Source organism: Amblyomma maculatum, chromosome 4 (genome assembly GCF_055883805.1).
Source record: "Amblyomma maculatum isolate TAMU_Amacu chromosome 4, ASM5588380v1, whole genome shotgun sequence".
NCBI classification, from domain to species: domain Eukaryota; kingdom Metazoa; phylum Arthropoda; class Arachnida; order Ixodida; family Ixodidae; genus Amblyomma; species Amblyomma maculatum.
Genome location: NC_139347.1, coordinates 195,513,790 through 195,534,142, shown reverse-complemented (window position 1 = coordinate 195,534,142; position 20,353 = coordinate 195,513,790). Strand labels below are relative to the sequence as shown.

The 20,353-nt window shown below is 43.6% G+C and overlaps 1 protein-coding gene across 1 annotated transcript in view; it reads right to left on the bottom strand.

The window, feature by feature from the left end:
* LOC146193945 (sodium-dependent noradrenaline transporter-like) overlaps nt 1-20,353 on the bottom strand; it is a 132,436-nt gene that overhangs the window by 64,797 nt on the left and 47,286 nt on the right. The window contains exons 9-11 of the mRNA XM_084602901.1: nt 18,251-18,363; nt 14,814-14,913; nt 1,667-1,767 (exon numbers count right to left, since the gene is read on the bottom strand). Of these exons, the coding sequence (XP_084459027.1) occupies nt 1,667-1,767; nt 14,814-14,913; nt 18,251-18,363 (314 nt within the window). The remainder of the gene's footprint in view (nt 1-1,666; nt 1,768-14,813; nt 14,914-18,250; nt 18,364-20,353) is intronic.

Below are 20,353 nucleotides of genomic sequence, written 5' to 3'. Positions count from 1 at the left end.
TAGCTCAGAAATGCGGGGAAAAACTTATGCAACGCCTTTGAATAAATATGACGCAACAGCATTAACGTCTCACTCTTGCCGTCTCGCCATGAGAATCCTCGTATGCGTAGAGCCGCCTTCACGCTTAACACGTATGCTGGAGTGCATGGCTTCAAAGAGTTCAAGTAAATGATTGAGACATTGCAACTAGCGTGAAAAAAGACAAGGGACAGTGGCAATAAGGTACAGACGGGACAGCAGTTGCAATGTCACAGTCATTTACTTAAACGCACCAACTAGCACAACTGTCTTCTTTGATCGATAAGTTTAAGCGCCGCTCAGCGATTCCAGATGAGTCGGACACTTTTCTAAGGGGTCTAAAAGACACCAGCGACATTCTTCGGACTCAAATATGTCGTTCAGCATCACTTCAAGCCCAGCGGCAAGCAATGAGCGATCCAAATATCCTTCCAAGCCAGGCGCTCGAGCGTTCCTGTTTACCGTAATGACGGCTGTACATGCACTTTGATACTCGCTGATTCACTGGTATTTTTGCTTGCACCTCTATTATTTCATTCATACACAATAGCACACAGTCGTCCGCTACAACGTCACTTGAAAGACCACTCATCGAAGATATGAAGCCTCGTATTATTCAAGCAGTAGAAATAAGCCTGCGTGGCTTAGTTGTAGCCTATTTGCACTGGGATCCAGGGTTTCCGGAGGACTCGATTCAGATATCACCCTTCAATCTCATAGGAGCTTCCCGAAGTGGCAGCTGCTCCAAACTGAGCCGTGTAACGCACAGCCGTGACGTTGCAGTCCGCGGCGACTTATCTCTGTGCGCCCAGCTGCCAACTACAAGCTGAATTTTGCTCACTACACTGACGCCGGATTTCGCCAAGAAAGCGGCCTTCAATGTTATTTCATTGAGTAACTTATAGTACTGGCCAGTGGCCACTATGTGGAAGCTTTCTATTACTGCTACACGGCACTTTTTGTGCCGTGTAGTCCAAGTGTGTCAATGAATCAAGCAAATCCTCCAGAAATAGGGCTTAGGCGTACTTTCTCCAGCACCAACGAGATGATTTCATGTAGCGTTCCATGGTGATTGTTCTGCAGCATATTTACTTCCAAAATTCACCCAGACTGACGATGCCAAAACATAAAAGATATATATACATCTGTAGGAATTTGACGCACTTATCAGCTCATTTAAGCCAAAGGCATCAACAAATTTTCACTTTTCATTTCATTATTATACACTGCAGAAGGACAGAGTAAGCAGTTAATTCAAAGTCACTGTGCCAGATTTATTAAGATTTATCCTGATTTTCTATGGTTGATTTCAGTCAGACATCTGTGTGCAAAGTCTGTTGCATTATCAAATAAGTAGCTTATAGAATCGGTGCATTTAAACATTCAGCAGATGAAAGTATTTGGGTGATTTGAAATATTTTAAATATTTATGTGCCACACGCAGCTTTTACGGCAGAAACCAGGCCATAAAGAAACGATCATGTCGTACAGGACAGTGCTAGAGACCATCAGAGGCATTGTAAGGTGAGCTGTGTACAGCAACGATTATGTTCTGCCCCGTTGGATGGGGTACTATGGAGAAATAGTACGTGGCCACCCTGGGCACAACTATAATTTAAATAAATTTGAAACGGCCTCTGAAACTCACCACAAGCGCCACGGGGCAGACGAAGCGCCAGAGCATGATGAGGTAGGCGCCCGGAGGCTGGCCATTCATGAAGCTTATGTCAGTGGAGAGCCGGCTGACACCTGTTGAAGAAGAGTTAGAACGCAGTCCCCTGACTACAAATGCTTAGCCCATATCGTAACGAAAACTAAAAAATAACATCGATTGCTTAAAAAGCTCACGGCTTTCACAAAAGAGATGACATGAGCTAACCACTAACATTTCTTGAGACAGGTCAAGGCAATCGCACTAGCCAGCAAGTTAATTACACTGCACGCGTGATGATAAGCAAAAATAGGAATAGGCTGCAATTTTATATCGCATGCGTTTGAGAAAAACAAATTGGCCAATGAAGAATGCTGCTTTTGTTTATGCGAAGTAGCCTTAGAAACGTACTTTGTAGTCGGACACGAGTATGAACAAATGCTTAATTCTGTAATCTTTTGATCGCAGTAAAGACCGCGAAGCATTGCACTTCTGACAGGAGCTTCTATTTCAACTTTGGAACAATTTGCAAGAAGCTGATAAGCAGCGCGACTCTGCATACCACCATTTCCAGTGGTCGCATGGGATGATTTACTACGCTAATTATTTGAACGTAACACGAAATAGATGGTGATCATTGGTGAAAACAAACTAAATGCCATAAATTTTGGGAAACTATTCAGAGTTTTTACGCATTTCAACCGTGCTTTTATTCATTTGCAGAAGAGCGCTACTGTGACTATACTGAAAGTGACGGTGCTCTCGTGCTCTTTACGATAGGCGATAAATGATTCCCGGTATCTGTAGTTCATAACAGGCAGTTTTGAGAAAAACCTATGCACGTCAGTTAATGGCACGCTTATTATTTCAAGCGGAGACAAGCACAGAACCGGGGTGGTCGCACCTGTAGAGCGTCTAAAGATGCTACTACCAAACTAAACTCACATTGCCATATCATAAATTGCTGGATTTTGCCGTTCTGTCCTATTTTTCTGATGTGCTGCTGGGAAGCGACTACTTGGGCAAATGACATTCAACGTTCGCAAAGAGTCAAAGCAAGACTATAGACAGATATCAGCAGACTCCTGGCCCAGCGGTGCAGTGGTTACTGCGTTCGACTACTGACTCCAAGAATGCGGCATCGAATCCCATGGCTGCGGCGGCTGCTTCTCGATGGGAGCCAAAAGCAAGGTGTCCGTGTACATGAGATGTCAGTGCAAGTTAACAAACCGTAAGTGGTAGACATTTCCGGAGTCCTCCACTACGGCATCTCTCATAGCCCTCGTTGCTTTGGGCCGTTAAATCCTACAAACCAAGCAAACCAAGTCTCATTATCTTGGAATGCAAAACAGCGCACTTCAAAACAGAAACACAGAAAGGGAACGACAACACAGCACTGACTTCAACTGTTTTTTTTTATTAGAGAGCGACACAATACATATGTACGAAAAGTGGGCGGGAAAATTGATAACAGGTGCTGAGCTTGCACGTGCCGGAAAGACAACCAACGCGAATTTAAAAGGCGCACGATAACAAAACAGGTCAAAACAAGGCAGAACGGCAAAGCTATGAAGAAGCGAAAAAGGGAAAGGCTAATAGGTAAACACATTTACAGATGACACGATCCGAAGATGAAGACTAAAATCGAAAAAGGAGCCAAAAAGGGCATTAAGAGCGATAAAAGAGCCACAAGGGCAAGAAGAGCGATAAAAGACCCAAAAGGGGGAATAAGAGCGATAAAGGAGACAAAGCGGCATTAAGAGCGATAAAAGAGCCAAGAGTTCGTTTGCCTAAAATAGCCATTAAAACTCACGCGGCTACATATATGTTGAGTACAATTTATTCAATTCTGTCAGATAGTCTACATTTCGATATCACATATTTATTCGATATGACATTCAGGAGTTATGGTTTGTTCGTAGTCGTATGCTGAGATAAATATTTGCTTGCGTGCTTGTTTATGGAGCTTATTCCAAAGTGACTGAGGCTATAGCAGAAGCAGTAATAGAAGGCTCCTAAAATTTAGACCACTATATGTTCTTTAACATCCATTGACATTGCAGAGCACACGGGTGCCTTGCTTTTTCGCATCACACGAAAAGAGGTCACCGCGGCTTGGATTCGATTCCGCATTCTTGGGCAAAGCAGTCGAGCGCCCTAACCACTGATCCACCGCGGTGGGGTGCAGGGATGAGGGAAGGAAATGTTTGACAATGATGTGTCGAGGCTTGAAAAAGTCAGGGAGGCGCTCAAGAGTACATAAGTTTAGATTGGTTCACAGAAAAGAAACGTCCAGTATGTCACACGTTCTGTCGACGCCTGGCCAACATCATAATGAAATGGAGGAAAGTTAGAGTGAAAGTGGAAAGAAAGTAAGAGGTGCCGTAGCAGAGGACTACGGAGTAACTTCGGCCACATGGAGATCGTTCGCTTGCCCTGACATCGCACTGCACATGGAGGTCTCTCCTTTCGCCTGCTTCGAAACCAAGCCGTCAGCGGTGGCGCCCAACCCGGGGTACACCGGAACAGTTGTCGGGAATCTTTCATCTGCGCCAATGTGGCGAGGCGTTAAGAGTAGGCAGAATAGGAGCTTTAAGACTGTCTTTTCATTCCGCGTATTTTAGGCATTTTGGCACACTGGCAAATGATTTGGCAAGCGTCAAATGGCTTTAGCTCGTTTGGTTTCTGATCTAGGTAAGGTGCAGTATCTCTCTGACCTCTCTGTGTACACCTGTAAAGTAAATGAATGACAAAGTTCCATGCCCATACGTTGTCGACTCGAATCCCTAACCCGGCCAGCCTCTAACTTGACCTGCAGATGAATACTAAATGGGAAACAAAATCATTGACACCGCCACGAACAGTGCACAATCAACATTGCGCCAGGATTTTATTACGAATTCACAAGCGTTTTTCCAACAATATTTTCTTAATTATAGGTGTAGGTTGCGCCGATAACAGCATTGACGCCTTTTTCACCAAACGAGGGGCATACGCTGTCGCGTAGATAGCCCTACACACGTGCAAAAGTGAAGAGCACTGTGGCAGGTCTAGTATCCAGACCGAGCAATAAATGTGAAGGAAAATGACTACACTGCGCTGAAGTCTGCTTATGAGCAGAAATGTCGAAAGCAATTTTGCAGTACAGTTTTGAACAACATCTTTATTGGCAACCATCCCATCACCATCGCCACTGACTGTATCGTCATTGTGATCGCTTATTTCATCATTATGTACTGAATGCATCGTCATTGTTATTGCTACAATAATCCTTACGCTAGACAAGGAGAATTACGGTCTGTTTCTCAGGAGCGCCACCTGGTACCAACCCGGCATCGGAGGGCTGGTGCCAGACTTTTCCAATATTGCTTCGGCGTGCTCTCAATCTTATTCGCAACTCTAATGAACGACAGGGGGCACTGCGAAGTCTGTCCGCACTGGGCAAGATGGCGGAAATATGTGGGGTCCCGCGTAACTCGTCCCTTGAAAAGTATTGCTGTTCCTTGTTTGTGACGAAATTTGTAGTGTTTTGTAAAAAGTGGTCGGGTTTGTCACAATTCACGCTTCATTCTGACCTGATCCCAGTGTACCAGGGACTATCAGACCAAAGTTCAGGCGCCAGCGTCGCTGAAGATCCTCAAAAAATCGTTGTCAGCTGACGAACATGTTTACGAAATCTGCCGTGGAGAAAAGCGACGTTTATCGCCGATGCTTCTGGGAGACGGCAGCACGTTGGCACTGCAGTGTGTGTACATATTTCTACAAGTAAGGACATCAGCGATTTCGCCATTATTCAGCGTGAATGGAAAGGCGCCGCGCTCATCGTGCGAGCCTCCGGTCGTCTCGCTTGTTGCCGTTGTTTGATAGCGCTCAGCTGTAAAACTTTTTTGTTTCTTTTTTTTTTTTAGTCTACAGTTCTCTTTTTCGTTTCCGAGGATAATATGAAGCTATTCATGGCGAGAAGGGTCATCACAATTATTTAAAAATATGTGTTTTTTTATTAGACTTGCCTTGTGCGCGATAGTGCGTTTAAATTAACAGCCCATTTCGCAGAACTAGTAAAATAATTCTTTCATGATTGATGGTGCCGCTTGCATTGCTCGGTGTCAATTTCAGTACGCAGATGTCTTGCTTTTACGTGTTATGTCGCTATGTCGACTGTCTGTGTCGTGCAGGTATGCATTTGCTTTCTTCTAGAGTGCGAGCGTGATTAGTAATGCCTTCGAAAAGCCAGCGCTCTGCGTCGCCTCTTTCGCATGTGTATCTGTGTCTACGCTATCGGATACCATAAACTCGTTCTCTAGCGAGGTCCTCGGGAGTTTTCGCTCCCGCAGGCACTCTGTGACCGAAAAGCTTGTTAGTATAAATGACGTATTGTGTCGTATTCACACGCTGCTCGCCCGTCTGGCTTGTGTCTACCTTTCGACGAAGCACTTCCAACCTAGATACAGGGTTAAAAAAAAGAAAAAAAAAAGGCGTTAAGAAAATTGATAAAAAGGGAGACAGGAAAGTAAATTGTATCTGACCCATTACTTTAAAAAGACCGTGCGAGCTCATTCTTGTTTCATTTGAGCACAGGCATAGATAAGCTTTGATTTCAGTATATTCTGGAGTTAATTGAACGACCCCTAATTATTTGATTAATATGTTAGTAATTAAGCTAATTTTGGATTTCACGTGTTATGTACAGTCATGGTCAGAAATCCGGAAGCCAAGTGATTTTTTTTCTCAGCCGGAAAATGAAGCCGTATGGTGTCATTAAATAATGAATTGCCATGAAATGCTATCAGGCCGTTTCTGGCTGTGGTAATAAATAATTTCGAGGCATTTTAGGTGTATTAGGCCTTGATGGCGTGACGGGTTCATTTTGCGTCTGAGACGACAATCCTTAGGCTTCAGGACTTTTGTTCACTGCATGCTGCTCGGATAATTGCCGAGACGTGATAGGCATTCAAGCTCTTTACCAAATGAGCGCCCTGCAAGTGGGCTTTGTGGCCAGGGAATTACAGCTTTATTTGAGAATATATATAAAAAAAAAGGTGCCGGCTTGATCAGTTCACCGCGCAGTTGAGAGACCTGTCGCCGACAGAACTATGCCGATTCTGTGATATTATTCAAGGGTGACAAGCTGCAACGCTTAAAGTGAGCGGCCGCATATTCGAGCGCGATTACACAACGGACCCAATTTCCGTAACACGCGCGGTACAAGATCGAGGGCAGTCACGCGCTGTGTGGCCTGCAGATCTCGAGACGCCTGCCTGACGCGGCGATTGATTGATTGATTGAAAACTTTATTGAGTGCATAGGAGTTCTCGGAGTTGTGGGTGGTCAGCCTATTCTTAGCAGAACTAGCTTAAAAAGCGTTATGATCAAGATACCTTTGAAAAAACTGCTAACTAGCTATGAGCAGCGCCTAACTGAGCTTGAACAATATTCAAGGCAAAAAAATGTGGAAATCAAGGGTCTTCCTTTTGATCAGAACGAACATCTGCCAGAGATACTTCTGAAAGTTGGCGAAGCTATCAAGGAGCCGATAACAATGCAGGATATAGAAATTTGTCATCGAGTCCCGACGAAGAATAACCCATGCCCAAACATTATCGTACAATTCCGAAATCGGTCAAAGCGTCATGCTGTACTTGATAAAGCCCGACAATCAAAGATTACCACTGACAGTCTTCACCTTGAAACAGTTGCACAGGCAAGCGCTGCCGATGGCAATTCTAACTCCGAAGGTGATTCAAACGGCAGCCCGTCCCGGACTCGTGCAGCAATTTATATTAACGAGCACCTTTGCCCCACATTGAAAAAACTGCTGGGAATGACTGTCACTCGAAAAAAGGAGAAAAAATGGAAATTCGTCTGGACGAGAAATGGACGCATTTTCGCGAGAAAGGATGAATCGTCCGATGCGATCCGCATTGCCTGTGTAGGTGACCTAGATAAAATAGTTTAAGGAGAGCTCGTTTCCCGTTGATTTTCTTCCACTTCACCATGGCCAAGCAGCTCTACTTGCCCGCTGATGTTTCTAATTTACATTCGAAAAACAAAAATGTCACTTCTTTCTTTCATTTGAATTCTCAGTCATTACGCAACAAAGAAGTCGCTAAAATTCTCATTTGATGTAATTATGGTAACAGAAACTTGGTATCGAGACGATGAAGAAGTTCTAACCCTCGAAGATCACAATACATTTTCCCAGCATCGAGTTAATAAGAAAGGAGGTGGTGTGATGTTAATGTTAAACATATCTTTTAATGGCTGTGTTATTCCTCGTTTCTCCATGGTAGTCGACGACTATGAAATACTTTCTTATCGCTGTGGCTCAGATGTGTTTTCAGTGGTTTATCGTCCTCCCGGTGGAAATGTCTTCTTTTCTTTTGTTTCTTGACGATTTTTTGTCCTGGATAACTGACAATGGGCTGAACCTGATATTAGGTGGCGACATCAATATAGATTCTTTAACTTCATCTCATGAACAGCGTGAATTAAATATGGTTTTGGATTGTAACGGTTTTCGAAACGTCATCTTGGAGCCAACAAGAATGCATACAGGCTCATCTGTCGATGTTTTTATCACCAATGTTCAGTGTACATTCACACAATCTGGTGTAATCTGTGCTCAACTGAGTGATCACTTACCAATTTTTCTCTTTGCTGATCGTGCAAACAAGCGTCAACGAAAGAAGCAAATAGTTCAAACATACCAAACGATAAACCCAGATACCTTAGAACTATTCAGAGCCAAACTTAGGGAAGTGTCCTGGAAGTGCGTGTACGAAATTAATGATCCAGATCTAGCGTATGATACTTTCATAAAGATAATTACAAGCATATATTTAGAGTGCTTTCCTGAAAGAACTTGCAAAAAGTCAAGGAAAGCTCGTAAACCGTGGATCAACAGAGACTGCCTCGAAATGATAACAAAGAAAAACAAACTCTACAGCCGTTTCCTTTCTTCAAGAGCTCCCGATGACCTTAAAGCTTTTAAAAATTTTAGAAACCAGGTAACATCATTTCTTCGCCAAGCAAAGAAAGATTACATGAATAAGCTATTCAACTCCAATACAGTAAGACGAAGCGATCTTGTTTGGAAGGAAATTAACAATATCTTAAACCCTCAAAGAGACCCCCAAACTTGTACATCGATCAAAATAGGCGACTGCGCGTTATCCGGAAGGCGGCTGGCCAATCGCTTCAACGATCACTTTATTTCAGTTGTGAGGAGTGCTCATGATCAACGCTCTGCAGAATATCTAAAATTTCGTACCACTGAAACTGCGTTTCTATCGCCGACAGATAAGCATGAGATTCAAAGTCACTTCGCAACCCTCCGTAATAGCAGGTCTCGTGATATAGATGGCTTCCAGGTGCAACCCTTTAAATATGTCATTGATATTATCAGCCAAGTTTTAGAGTACATATTCAATATCTGCCTAGAAAACGGAGTATTCCCAAAGCGGATGCAAATGGCTAGGGTTTCTGTTATCTATAAAAGCGGTGACAGAAACGACCTCTCTAACTATCGTCCAATATCGATACTTCCCGTCTTCTCAAAATGTCTAGAAAAGGTGATGTTTAAACGTATTGCTAGCTTTATTAAAAAACACAACGTAATAACTACATGTCAGCATGGTTTCAGAGAAGGCAGGTCAACAGAGAGCGCCCTTCTTGTGCAGAAAGAATTAATACTGGAATCATTTGAAAAGAGGGAGCTTGTTCTGGGCATATTCGTTGATTTTTCTAAAGCGTTCGACCGGATCAACTATGAGACTTTAATAGCCAAGCTAGACATATACGGTTTTCGGGGCGTCTTTCTTCAGTTAATCCGATCTTACTTAACCTTCCGTTGTCAGCAGGTCAAGATTGACAATCAGCTTTCCGATATACAGGCTCTACGAGCTGGTGTTCCTCAAGGCAGCATATTGGGTCCACTGCTATTTAATCTTTACATAAATGATGTTACTAGTCTAGATAACAAATGCACATTTTTTATGTATGCTGATGACACCAGCCTATTTTTTAAATCAACTAATGTATATGATCTCTTTGGGCAGGCGAATCAGTGTTTGCTTTCCCTCCATGAATGGGCAGCCATTAACTCCTTGGAAATTAATACCAAAAAAACCAAAGCAATGCTTTTCCGTCCCAAAAATAGGATCATTGATTTCCTGGGATTATCGCTGTGGCTAGGTTCGGAAAAAATTGAGCTCGTCCCGGAATTTAAAAGCCTTGGGGTGTATTTTAATGAACATTTATCATGGAATAAACATGTAGATACTACGATTATCAAAATAGCTAAGGTAGTGGGTATTCTTTCCAGGCTTCGGTATTGCTTACCGCAATCTGTAAAAAAAATTATTTTTCAGTCCCTATTTTCTTCTGTTATAGGATACTGCTTTTTGGTTTGGGGGACCACCACCTTTTCGAATGTTAGCAAGCTTCATAGATTACAAAAACGAGCCCTTAGAATCATCGTCAACGTTTCTCGAGACGCACCAACAGAAGCGATTTTTTGTAAATTGAATATAATTCCTATCCCGCAGCAATATGAACAAACTTTATTAAGGCGCTACAGGACTACAGCCATAAACTCAGCTATCTTCTTCAAGGAACTCTACAGACTTGAACGCAAGTCTCACAATTACAGCACTCGTACAAAAAATCATTTCGTCATTCCAGAAACCCGAACAAATTACGGACGGCAGAGCATTAGTTACACCTTGCCTCTTCTTCTAAACACAATTCAATAGTTACAGTGTGCAGATAACGCTATTATTTTTATTACCTCACTGAAAGTGTGCATTTCTGTAAATATGTTTTCCACACTGCGTGTATGTTTTTTTTTGTTTTTTTTTCCTTGCCGCAATCGTATATCACCTTTTGTACAGTATTTTGTTAAACATTATATGAAAGTGCCATTTCGCCCTGTTGTTTCTGTTAAAATTATATTTCATTGCATAGTCAACTCATACGCCGAAGTTACCAAGTTTTTGTAAGGGGCGCAGCCCCTCGTCAAGCCGTTAATAGGCTTTTTGGCTGCGCCCCTAGCATCCTTGTGATGTTGAAATAAAGATGACTTGACTTGACTTGCATGTCACAAACTATTGCTAATACGTGCGCCGATCGAATTTTGTACGTGACGCGAGAAGTCGAGCTGCGTAATACGTATTGTTGTTCACTCGTACTTATCCGTAGGTGTTCTGTCACTTGGGAAGTTTAGTAGAAGGCAGTTGATACCAGGAAAGCAATCGTACGACAAAAACTGATGAGACTATATGTAGACGGTACTTTCAATGCGTTCCGCGGAGATTGAAAATGCATCGATTCTCTGGCGCTGATCGCTGGATCACGAAGTAAATGCATGAAACAATGTGCCACTGTGCTGCGGAACGGCTGCAGAATCGGTTTGCCGTTGGTTTTGTCCTTTTTCGCGGTGCTACAAGCGCTTTCTATAGCGCGAGCAAGGGGCGTCTGCTACTGGACCTCTTTGGCGCGTTTGCATGGTTTTGCCGCCAGGTGCTGCATGGATTGTTGGAATCGCAAGTTCACACATCTCCCGGAAGCCTGTACAAAGTGCCGCTTCCACAGAACAGGAGAATCTGAAACGCAATCTCTTGAATGCCTTCAGAGTACCTCATTATGTGCGCTATTTTGGCAGCTTAACTTGTTCAAGCCCATTCAAGAAAAAAAAAAAAAAACTTGCGGTGCAGTGCAACGGCCTGTAAAATATTGAAACAACTAAAGTGCCTAACCGACCTTCATGCGTATAGATTAAAGAAAAAATAAGTTGACGTACGCCAGAGAGGTTTGGAGCTTGGTCAGTAAAAGTGTCAGGTGAAGCTTGTGTTAGTACGCATTCTGTATCCCTGTTGAAAGAGGACATGGAATTCCTGATCTTACCGGCAGGTAAATGTGAAGAAATAATTTAGATATAGGTAAATGAAATGAAGAGAAAAGAAGGTGCGCGGATGCAAGTAATTCAGGGGTTTATGCAGCATCGTTCTTGTCTATGTGTGATTTTCTAATCTGTCGTCTCTTCAGCTGCATTTTAATCATGTTCGATGAACTATCTCAACAATCCAATCTATTGCTGTTCTTCGCCTCTGTGAGAAATTATACTAGTCAACCATTATCTACTAGACCCTCAACACGTGTGCCAATTGATTGCCATCTTCCCCATCCGGTCCCTTTTTTGTCGCGCTTCATTGAGAAGGATGTGTTGGCAGAAGAACTGACCATTCTTTTCAGAATGATCTCGCCTTCAAAGGACAATGCAAGAAAGGCGATGGTAATGCTACGTTCAGAGTTATGAGGACAGATTCGCTTATTCAACGCATTCCTCAAGGAAAGATGTATGGAGTAAAGTCGTACATTAACTATTTTAATACCACACGATTTTGTACTGAGCATATGTGGAACGGGTGGTACCTACATATGTGAAGACTTGCACAAAAAAGCATCAGTGCTTTTCATCGTAACAAACGCACCATTAATATAATCAGTAATGTACACTTAACCGGTTGGCAGCCTCCCACTACACAACAAAATTTGTTGTTCGTTCGTGAAGTAAAGAAAGCAGACGAGAGCTGCCAAGAGGCAATGTTGTAGAGGTACTCGAGAAAGCGGATCCGAGGTAGCTTTGCCTGAAGGCTAAAGGTACAAAACAGGACACCTTTCCAGTGTTCTTTAGTAGAAAACGCATAAAAGCGCTATACATTTAAGGGCAATTCTACCGGACGCACATTTGTGGCATATGCTAATCTCGGGATATCTTATAAAAAATGTCAGCCAAGTAAAAGTGTACTGTCATTTTAAAATAAGGGGTCCTGACATTTAATATCTTAGAGTAAGAGCACCGAGATAAAGACAATATTTGAGTTTTCTATTCATATTGATGATATGTATTATCCCATCCCACATGATGGCCTGCCGAAGGAACAACGAGAGGCGATCGAGAAGCAGAGGGTGTTATCACTGTCCAACATGTACTCGGTGTGTCAGTGGGCACCTTCCTGGAGCAGCCAGGAGCCTACCTCTTGTCAAAGGCTGCTTCTCATGCAAATATTGTATGTTCAACAGAGTGGAGTATGTATAGGTTTAATAGCTGAACCTGCCTTGCAAACGAGCTTCTTTGTGCTGTGTGATCTAGAAGAAGGAAATGAGGTGGAACAAGTCAGAGATATAACTCTTTCCACTTTTCGAAAAAAAAAAAAGGTGCTCTGATCTCAGATTTTAACGGGAGCTTCAAGGAGATGGCGCCTTGCGGTTCCTAGCTTTGGACCTCTAATTCATGGCGGGGCATTTATGTTGGAGTTACCGGCCTCGAACGAACAAGCCATTTCTTCCCTTATCCATCGAGCCATTCCAAGAGGGTAGAAAGAGGCATTGCGAAGGCGGCTTTGATGTCCGTTTTTACCATATCCTGCCATCATGTATGAAGCAAAGCATCTTAAGCCAGACTGACAGGCTTCTGGAAGCATCATTTACTAATGTTTAATTTGCAGCATAGCAGAAAGGCTAGTCCAGCAGAACAAGTGAAGGAGAGGAACCGAGGTTGTGGCGCAAAAAAAGTAGTCCCTGCTACCCTATGTTCATGGTTTACCCTATAACATGGAAAAGATCGGACAAAGACACAGAATTCACATCATTCCAACGCTCCAAAAAGAGCAAAAAGTATGTGTGCGCAGGAGAATGGGCGAGAAAACAAGCCAAGATGCCGAACTGCGAAACGAACGGAGTACTCTGAATGTATTCAAGATTTTGCGTATCACATTACTCTGTTCTGTGAGACGCAGTGCATTGGTCAGACCGGGAGAGGTGGGAATGAAGGATTAGAGAGCATGCCGCAGCAATATCCGACAAGTCTGGTACCAACCTTGCGGTACACTGCAAAAATTGTAGCATATGCAAACAACAAAAATGTCCAGCTGAACTTCATAGCGTGCAAGTTTTAAAAACGAATAAATATAAGTTGACGCGACAGATTTTAGATGCCTGACCGGTAAAAGTGTCTGGTAAGCGATGTTTTAGTAAGCCTTCTGTACTCCTCTTAAAGAAGGAGACAGATTTCCTACGTTAATTACTGGCGGGACAATGAAGTGAAACAAGAAGTTAGCTTTAGGTAGATGAAGTAAAAATAGAAGGTACCAGTTCCAGTTCAGTCGTTCAGTCGTGTCCGACTCTTCGTGACCCTATGGGCCATATCACACCACGCTTTCCGGTCTCTCACTATCTTCCTAACATTACATAACTTCATCTGCAGTGCCTCGAGGATGCCATCTAACCATCGCGTTCGCTGCCTACCCCTTCTCCGGCGACCCTCAACCTTTCCCAACATCAAATCTTTCTCCAGCGACTCCTCTCCTCTCATCAGATGACCAAAGTAGCTGAGCTACGCGGATGTAATTAATTAGTTTCGTTTATTTTGGGGGGTTTAACGTCCCAAAGCAACACAGGTTATGAAAGTCTGCCTGTAAATAATTAGGTTGTCAGTGTAGCATATCGTCCTCGTCTCTCTGTGTGTGTTGCTTCTGTGTCTTCTGTTCAGCTGCGTGTTTTCCATCAGGTATTTTTTGTCTCGAGTCAGTGTAATAGGTAGCTTTAACGCGACAGAACGAAGAACCCCGCTCTGCAAAAAAAAAAAAAAAAATCAGAATGACATTACTCTGGTAGGTTGGTGGGTGATAGCGCCAGGAACTGACTGGTCGGCAAGCACGATTGGTTTGATTTTTTTAAAGCGGGGCCTTATAATCTATTTCAGATGATCTTTTATACGTGTTAGAATATGACATGCTAATAAGCATAGTAAATAAGCGAGTGGCGAATAGCATATACGTGAACAGTGGTCCGCTAGAGGAGCCAGCTGGAGCCTTTAGAACTACCCCGCCATAGCCTTAGAAGCAGAGCTTAATTCTCCCTTCCCCGCTTTTGAATTATTTTTTCACTTCTTTCACTTTCAGTGACAGCGTTCCTTTATTTCCCTCCTTTCCGTTATCGCTCTCCACCGCGATTTCCTTACCTTTCATTCCTGGCTACTTTTATCGCTCAGCGTGTACGGAACTCAACCACTCAACGGATCAGGCTGCGCTCACAGCGTAAAAAAGGAAAGTCCAAACGACAGCGTTAGAACTGTGTTTCTCACCGTATCCGTTGGTGATGAGTATGACTTCAGCCAACGCGCTCCACGGCACCAGGTTGAGGTATATGACGGAGTCGATCAGGATGATGATGTATATGCCTCCCTGCACAATGTGTTTCCCAATCGTGATCTTGTTCTTAACGTCTGTCTTCTATCGGGAAATCTGTGCCTAGCACATAACGTTTGCGCTTTTCGCGTGGTATTCACTACAGCGTAAATCGTATAAGGCCTGACATTGTTCGTGGTTGCTGTGCCCTGCTCATATCTTTTGTTTCTCAGAAACAACTGCCTTCAATATGGTACTGGTAACAAAAATTCCTCGTAGCGCTTGTCAGTGTTGTGCTCTTATTGCAATATAGAGGCGCACAGTGTTCAACTATGTAGTGCCACAATGAAGGAAATTATGTGGTTTTCACTTTTGCATTCTTATTTAATAACTGCGTTCGACAGCAATGCAGCTTACTAGTAGCGGGTCCTCTACATTAGTTCTAGGGGCTCACCTTTATATTTTATTGTTTATGGCACTGTTTCGCTACGCTCGTGGCCGTTGAAGGCAAAATTGTCAGGGACTCATTTTGATGGATACAGAGCGCTGAAATGTCCTTTTCTAAAGCCACCGGAACGTGCGTGAGGCCGAAATTAAGCGGCACTCCTCTCAGTCTACAATCTCTACAAGTACGAATTGCACTCGGCTTTCGTTTATTAATGAATAAGAAAACCAAACGTCAGCAAAACAGACGTGATAATAGAATTTTCCCAGTTTTCGATTATACGGTGCTGGTCAATTGGAAATTGGTGGCAGTAGCTGAAATCCGCTTGTGGTATCCGATTGCGGTATCCGAAACTATAACATCAGTTTACCAACTAAGCCCCTTATTTACTCTGATACTTGTCAGCTATCATTGAGAGCGATAATTCAGGCCCCTGTTGTTTATAGCTGTGAACAAAGATCGTCTGCTATTACCACAAGCGGGCCCGGCAACGTGACCGAATGATGCAAGCCCCTACGTTAACTTGAGCACCGTCATATGATACCTGTGCATCTAAACAGGCAGAAGAAAGACATTCGTTAGGCTGCTGAGCAGAAAAGAAGGGGTCTTTATCAGACACTGATTAATGCAAACAGTGAACGAAGGAAAAACTTGACTATGTAGCGTGGCGTTTGGCGTATATAATATTAATGGTTCTTTGTGAACATTTATAAGCAGAAAAATAATTCTGTTGCTTCAGTTTCCACTAGTTGCCTATAGACGTTTTCAGGAGCCTAGGCGAAATTGGTTTGACTGGGCTGTGGGGCGGGTTTGGGGGATGTAATTCTCAGCTTTCCTTGCGTTACGAGCACAGCCCAGTATCCAATATAGCAACGTCCACGACCACTTTTGTAAAAATGTATTTCGGTGTTAAGCTGTAATGCACGGCCATTAAGCCACTGTTATTGCCCTCGGCACCGAGTCCCATGAAAGAGGAGAGTGGAAAATTAAGACTTGCAGACTTTTAATCGTCCTCATGGCAACGTAATAGCAGCTTTTCTGTCCGGCAACGTGACCGAATTATGCAAGCCCTTTGACCCCGGGGAGCCGTAGCTACACCGGTGACACAAATTGCATCCTCCTTGCGGCCATGTGACAAAATTCTTTGTTGGTCTGCTGCTGCTGTACAATACCGTAAACTTAGGAGGATGGATCTACTCGTTTGTCAGCAGAAATCGTTCAATAGTATCCCAGCGTATTCGGTTTAATTGTGTGTAAGAACCTCTATATCATGTTTCTGCGTTCACATAAGGGTTGCTATATCGCAGCACACACACCTTGAAGCGATCAACTCCTTTCTTGCGGCAGAAGCAACGACGTGCCTAAGTATGTAGTATGTGGAATGTGCTACCATGTGATGCTCCTAACTAATCTATCCTAACTAGCTTTCTAAAGGGCATTCCAGACGAGTTTTACGCTTGGCATCAGATCCGAACACATGTACGGTTTTATTCATTCACATTTTTTATGCCGGAAACTTGCCCAGAATAGAAAATCATATTGTCTCCGGCTTACGGTAACTGCACTAACTGCCAAGCCTGCTGCAGACCACCTTCACTCACGCTGGTGGCTGTAAGAAAGGACAGCAAGAACAACGTGGTGCAGATTGCCAGAGCGAAGCACTTCCTCCGCCCTCTCAGAGACACGAAGCTGTCCTCGAAGGCCGATAATCCGGCCACCAGAAACGACACCTGGCGGAGGAAGAATAGCGTCAACGGGAGCAGTTGGGCTGTTAGGTATTCACGGTAAAAGAGCACGAAAAAGACGGACATTGTAGAGACGGCCAACTCGACACAAGCGCTTTAGTCGTGTTGCCTTCTGTGCAATGTCCATTTTTCTTCCACTCTTTTAGCATTCTTTTAGAATTCCCAGCCCCCCCCCCCCCCCCCAAGATTTTGTATCGGTTCGGGTGGTAGGTCAGCAACTGTACAGTCTACACCAATGCATGATATATATAAAATAATATGAAATTCAAATGGAGCACGATCTATTTGTTTATATGTTCCTCTTTCCAGTCGAAGCCAATAATCTTTTTCCTGAAGTTAGGGGTAAAAATATTTAATCTCTCGATTTGACAGTCTGACATTGAATATTCAATTCACCATGCTGTTTGTGTACCTTCGTGCTTCGCACAGTTTTTTTTAAATGGAGTAAAGCTCTAAGGACATGCACACTGCCACGCTGCTCTATGAGAGCTTAGAGTGCGATACACACAAAAGTAGAATGAGTGTGAATGCGCAATTCTGGTTTAAAGCGTCAAATATATTTTCTCTATCCAGACGTCAAACCTTCCGCGACGAAAAAGAAAATAGTGCAGTTTCTGTTGCGCGGATCACTCTCGACCGGAAAAGTGATTGTATTCCCGACTTACGAAACGTGAACCTTGTGAGACACATTGGTTGACAAGCCTTTGGCACGAACCGCAATTTTCGTTTAGCAGACTTTTTTTATTCGTCAAATTTGAATCCATGCCCAGGTGCTGAAAAAATATGCTGAAAGCGTAGTGACTGTATCTACTCTATCTTCGTTGATTTCTTATCTTCATGAGGAGTTATCACCAACGACTACTTTTTCTTGTCCTTTATTTTCAGCACAATTGCATTTATATTGAACGCCCCTCGACAGAAACGTAATATAGCGACTAACACTCTTCGTAGTCGTATCAGTGCTAACGAGGTGCAGCCACTGCCATGGTGGAAAAGAGGCAAATAAATGAGGCGTGAAAAAAAAAAAAGTCTAACGAGATATGGCCCAGACATCTCTGGTGTAGTTAGCCCTTTCTGAAATTTCAATAATCCTTGTTTATGGGTATTCCACCTCATTCAGTATTTAAGTCTGATCAGCATTTTAAAAAGCTTCGCATCGTATCATAGGCGCAGGTGTTCCCTTTGGCGCATGCAGAATACTCACTACGCCGTTGAAGGCCAGCGTGCTCAAGAGGAGGTAGAAGGCGACACACCAGAACTGCGAGTAGTTCAAGTCCTTCACGCTCTCTGGGAACGAGACGAACGCGTATTCGTACCCTGCGCAAGGGAAGGCAGCAAGTGACAATATTCATGAAATTGAACTGTGGACCGGTAGTTCAATATTGTATTTTTGAAGAAAACACACTTGACAGAAAACACAGGTTACCTGTACCATTACAAAGATTGAAATATAGATGATCGAGGGTTTATCGGTTTCTTTCCGCAATGTGTCCTTGGGAACTGCTTGGGAGTATCAGTTGCTCAGAATTAGGATTAACTTCCTTAAATTTTGAAGCAACACGGAACGATTATAAAGTAGGCGTCACGTTCTTTTCCTTAACATCCAAGAACCTCCAGTGTAAGATTTTATGAGCTAGGCGACCGCTAAAAAGTGTGGGAGGCGTATGTCCACACCTTTACGTAACGGGGCAAGCATTCGTTGCTGGATTATAAACAAAGTACTGGCCGCATTCAAGTAATGTCGTTATGATAAGACGTAACGATCTGCAGCGTTAATGTGTATCTCCGCCCGTTTCTGACAAGATTGATCAAGGCTTTGATTGTTATGCCTGCGCAGCAGTCGTTGCTGGACATCTCCGGTATGGGTCTGCACATCTCCGAACGCTTGGCATTTCAGCTTAAAATTAACTTTGAGTGGTTCTCTATGTTGCCACACTTTCGCCAATAACATCGCCGATTTTCCTTTGTGAAAATGGTGGTAATCGATAACGGGCAGATTATTTTCTTGGAGTGTCCTAGGTCAAGAAACTTCAGCTCTGCATCTTTGAGCATAATATACCCATACCAACATAGGCCGTGAAGTGCTGTCATAAGGCAGCCCTGCTCACCAGACAGCAGCCGCATGCGGTCCTGAATAGAATTATTGTTGATAACGGGAGAGAGGGCAACATGGCTGGCTCAAGTGAAAGCGTCCCCCAAAGTGCGCCAGAGAAGTGGCGCATTCCAGTGAAGTGAACGAAAGGTCGCTTGGCTGGTCAAAGAGCTTTCGTTATGCGAGCCGGTTCATTGCGTAAAAGGCACTCGTACGGGAGCTGCAACATCTTGAGTACACATTTTTCCTTGGTCGGCGCGCGCAAGTTCAAACTTTATTACCGTTTCGGAAAAGTTGCCGAAAAATATTAATGCCGGGCTATCAGTGTTGTCTGCACTGCTGCGATGGCACACACTGTCTAAAATAAGCGCAGAGCTTTCAATGATTCCGCAGCTACCCAGAAAATAAAGCTTTCTTTTGGAAAACAAACGCTACACAGGGCTACCACCTTGTCGCGTGATGCATGTGAGCAATTTTCTCGAAGTACCTTATATAGGACCTCCTCATGTGTTTCGGTTTTCCTCAAAAAACACAGAAAGTAATTTAGAAACGCATTAACTTTTTATCTATATAAATATTAGGCAGAAAGCAGATGATGAAACGAATAATATTAAAAGCTGGCCTGATGTAACCACCTACTGAAGCTTCTCGTCTCAGTAGCAACTCTGATTCCCGTTTCGTCCTCGCCTTTCATCAGTTGCCAGGGCATCAGTTGCATGAACGGTAAATCATACAAACGCGAACAGGCTCTCGATATCCCTAGCAAAGCATTGTCTTTGAGATGATTTTGTTGGTATGTGGGATTCAACTTCCCAAAGCGACTCAGGCTATGAGAGACACCTTAGTGGAGGGCCCCGGGAATTTCCACCACCTGAGTTCTTTAACGTGCACTCACGTACCGCACAGTTAACGGGCGCCTATGTTTTTCCCTTCATCGAGAAGGAGCCGCCGCGGTGGGGATTCGATCCCTCATCCTTAGGCACAAAAGTCGAGTGGCCTAACCACTGTACCACCGCGACGGGCTCATTGAGATGATTTATTCCTTGTGACTGCACATTGTAACACAATGGCAACCTACAGGAAAGCCTTGTGGGAGAAACGTATCAACGGTAACGGTCGTGGAACATTTTAGAGTGGAACATTTTAGAGCGCAACCCTTAGGCGCCCGTTCCTGGGTTGGGCGTCATTGACGTTGGCCTAGTCGTGTAATCAGCC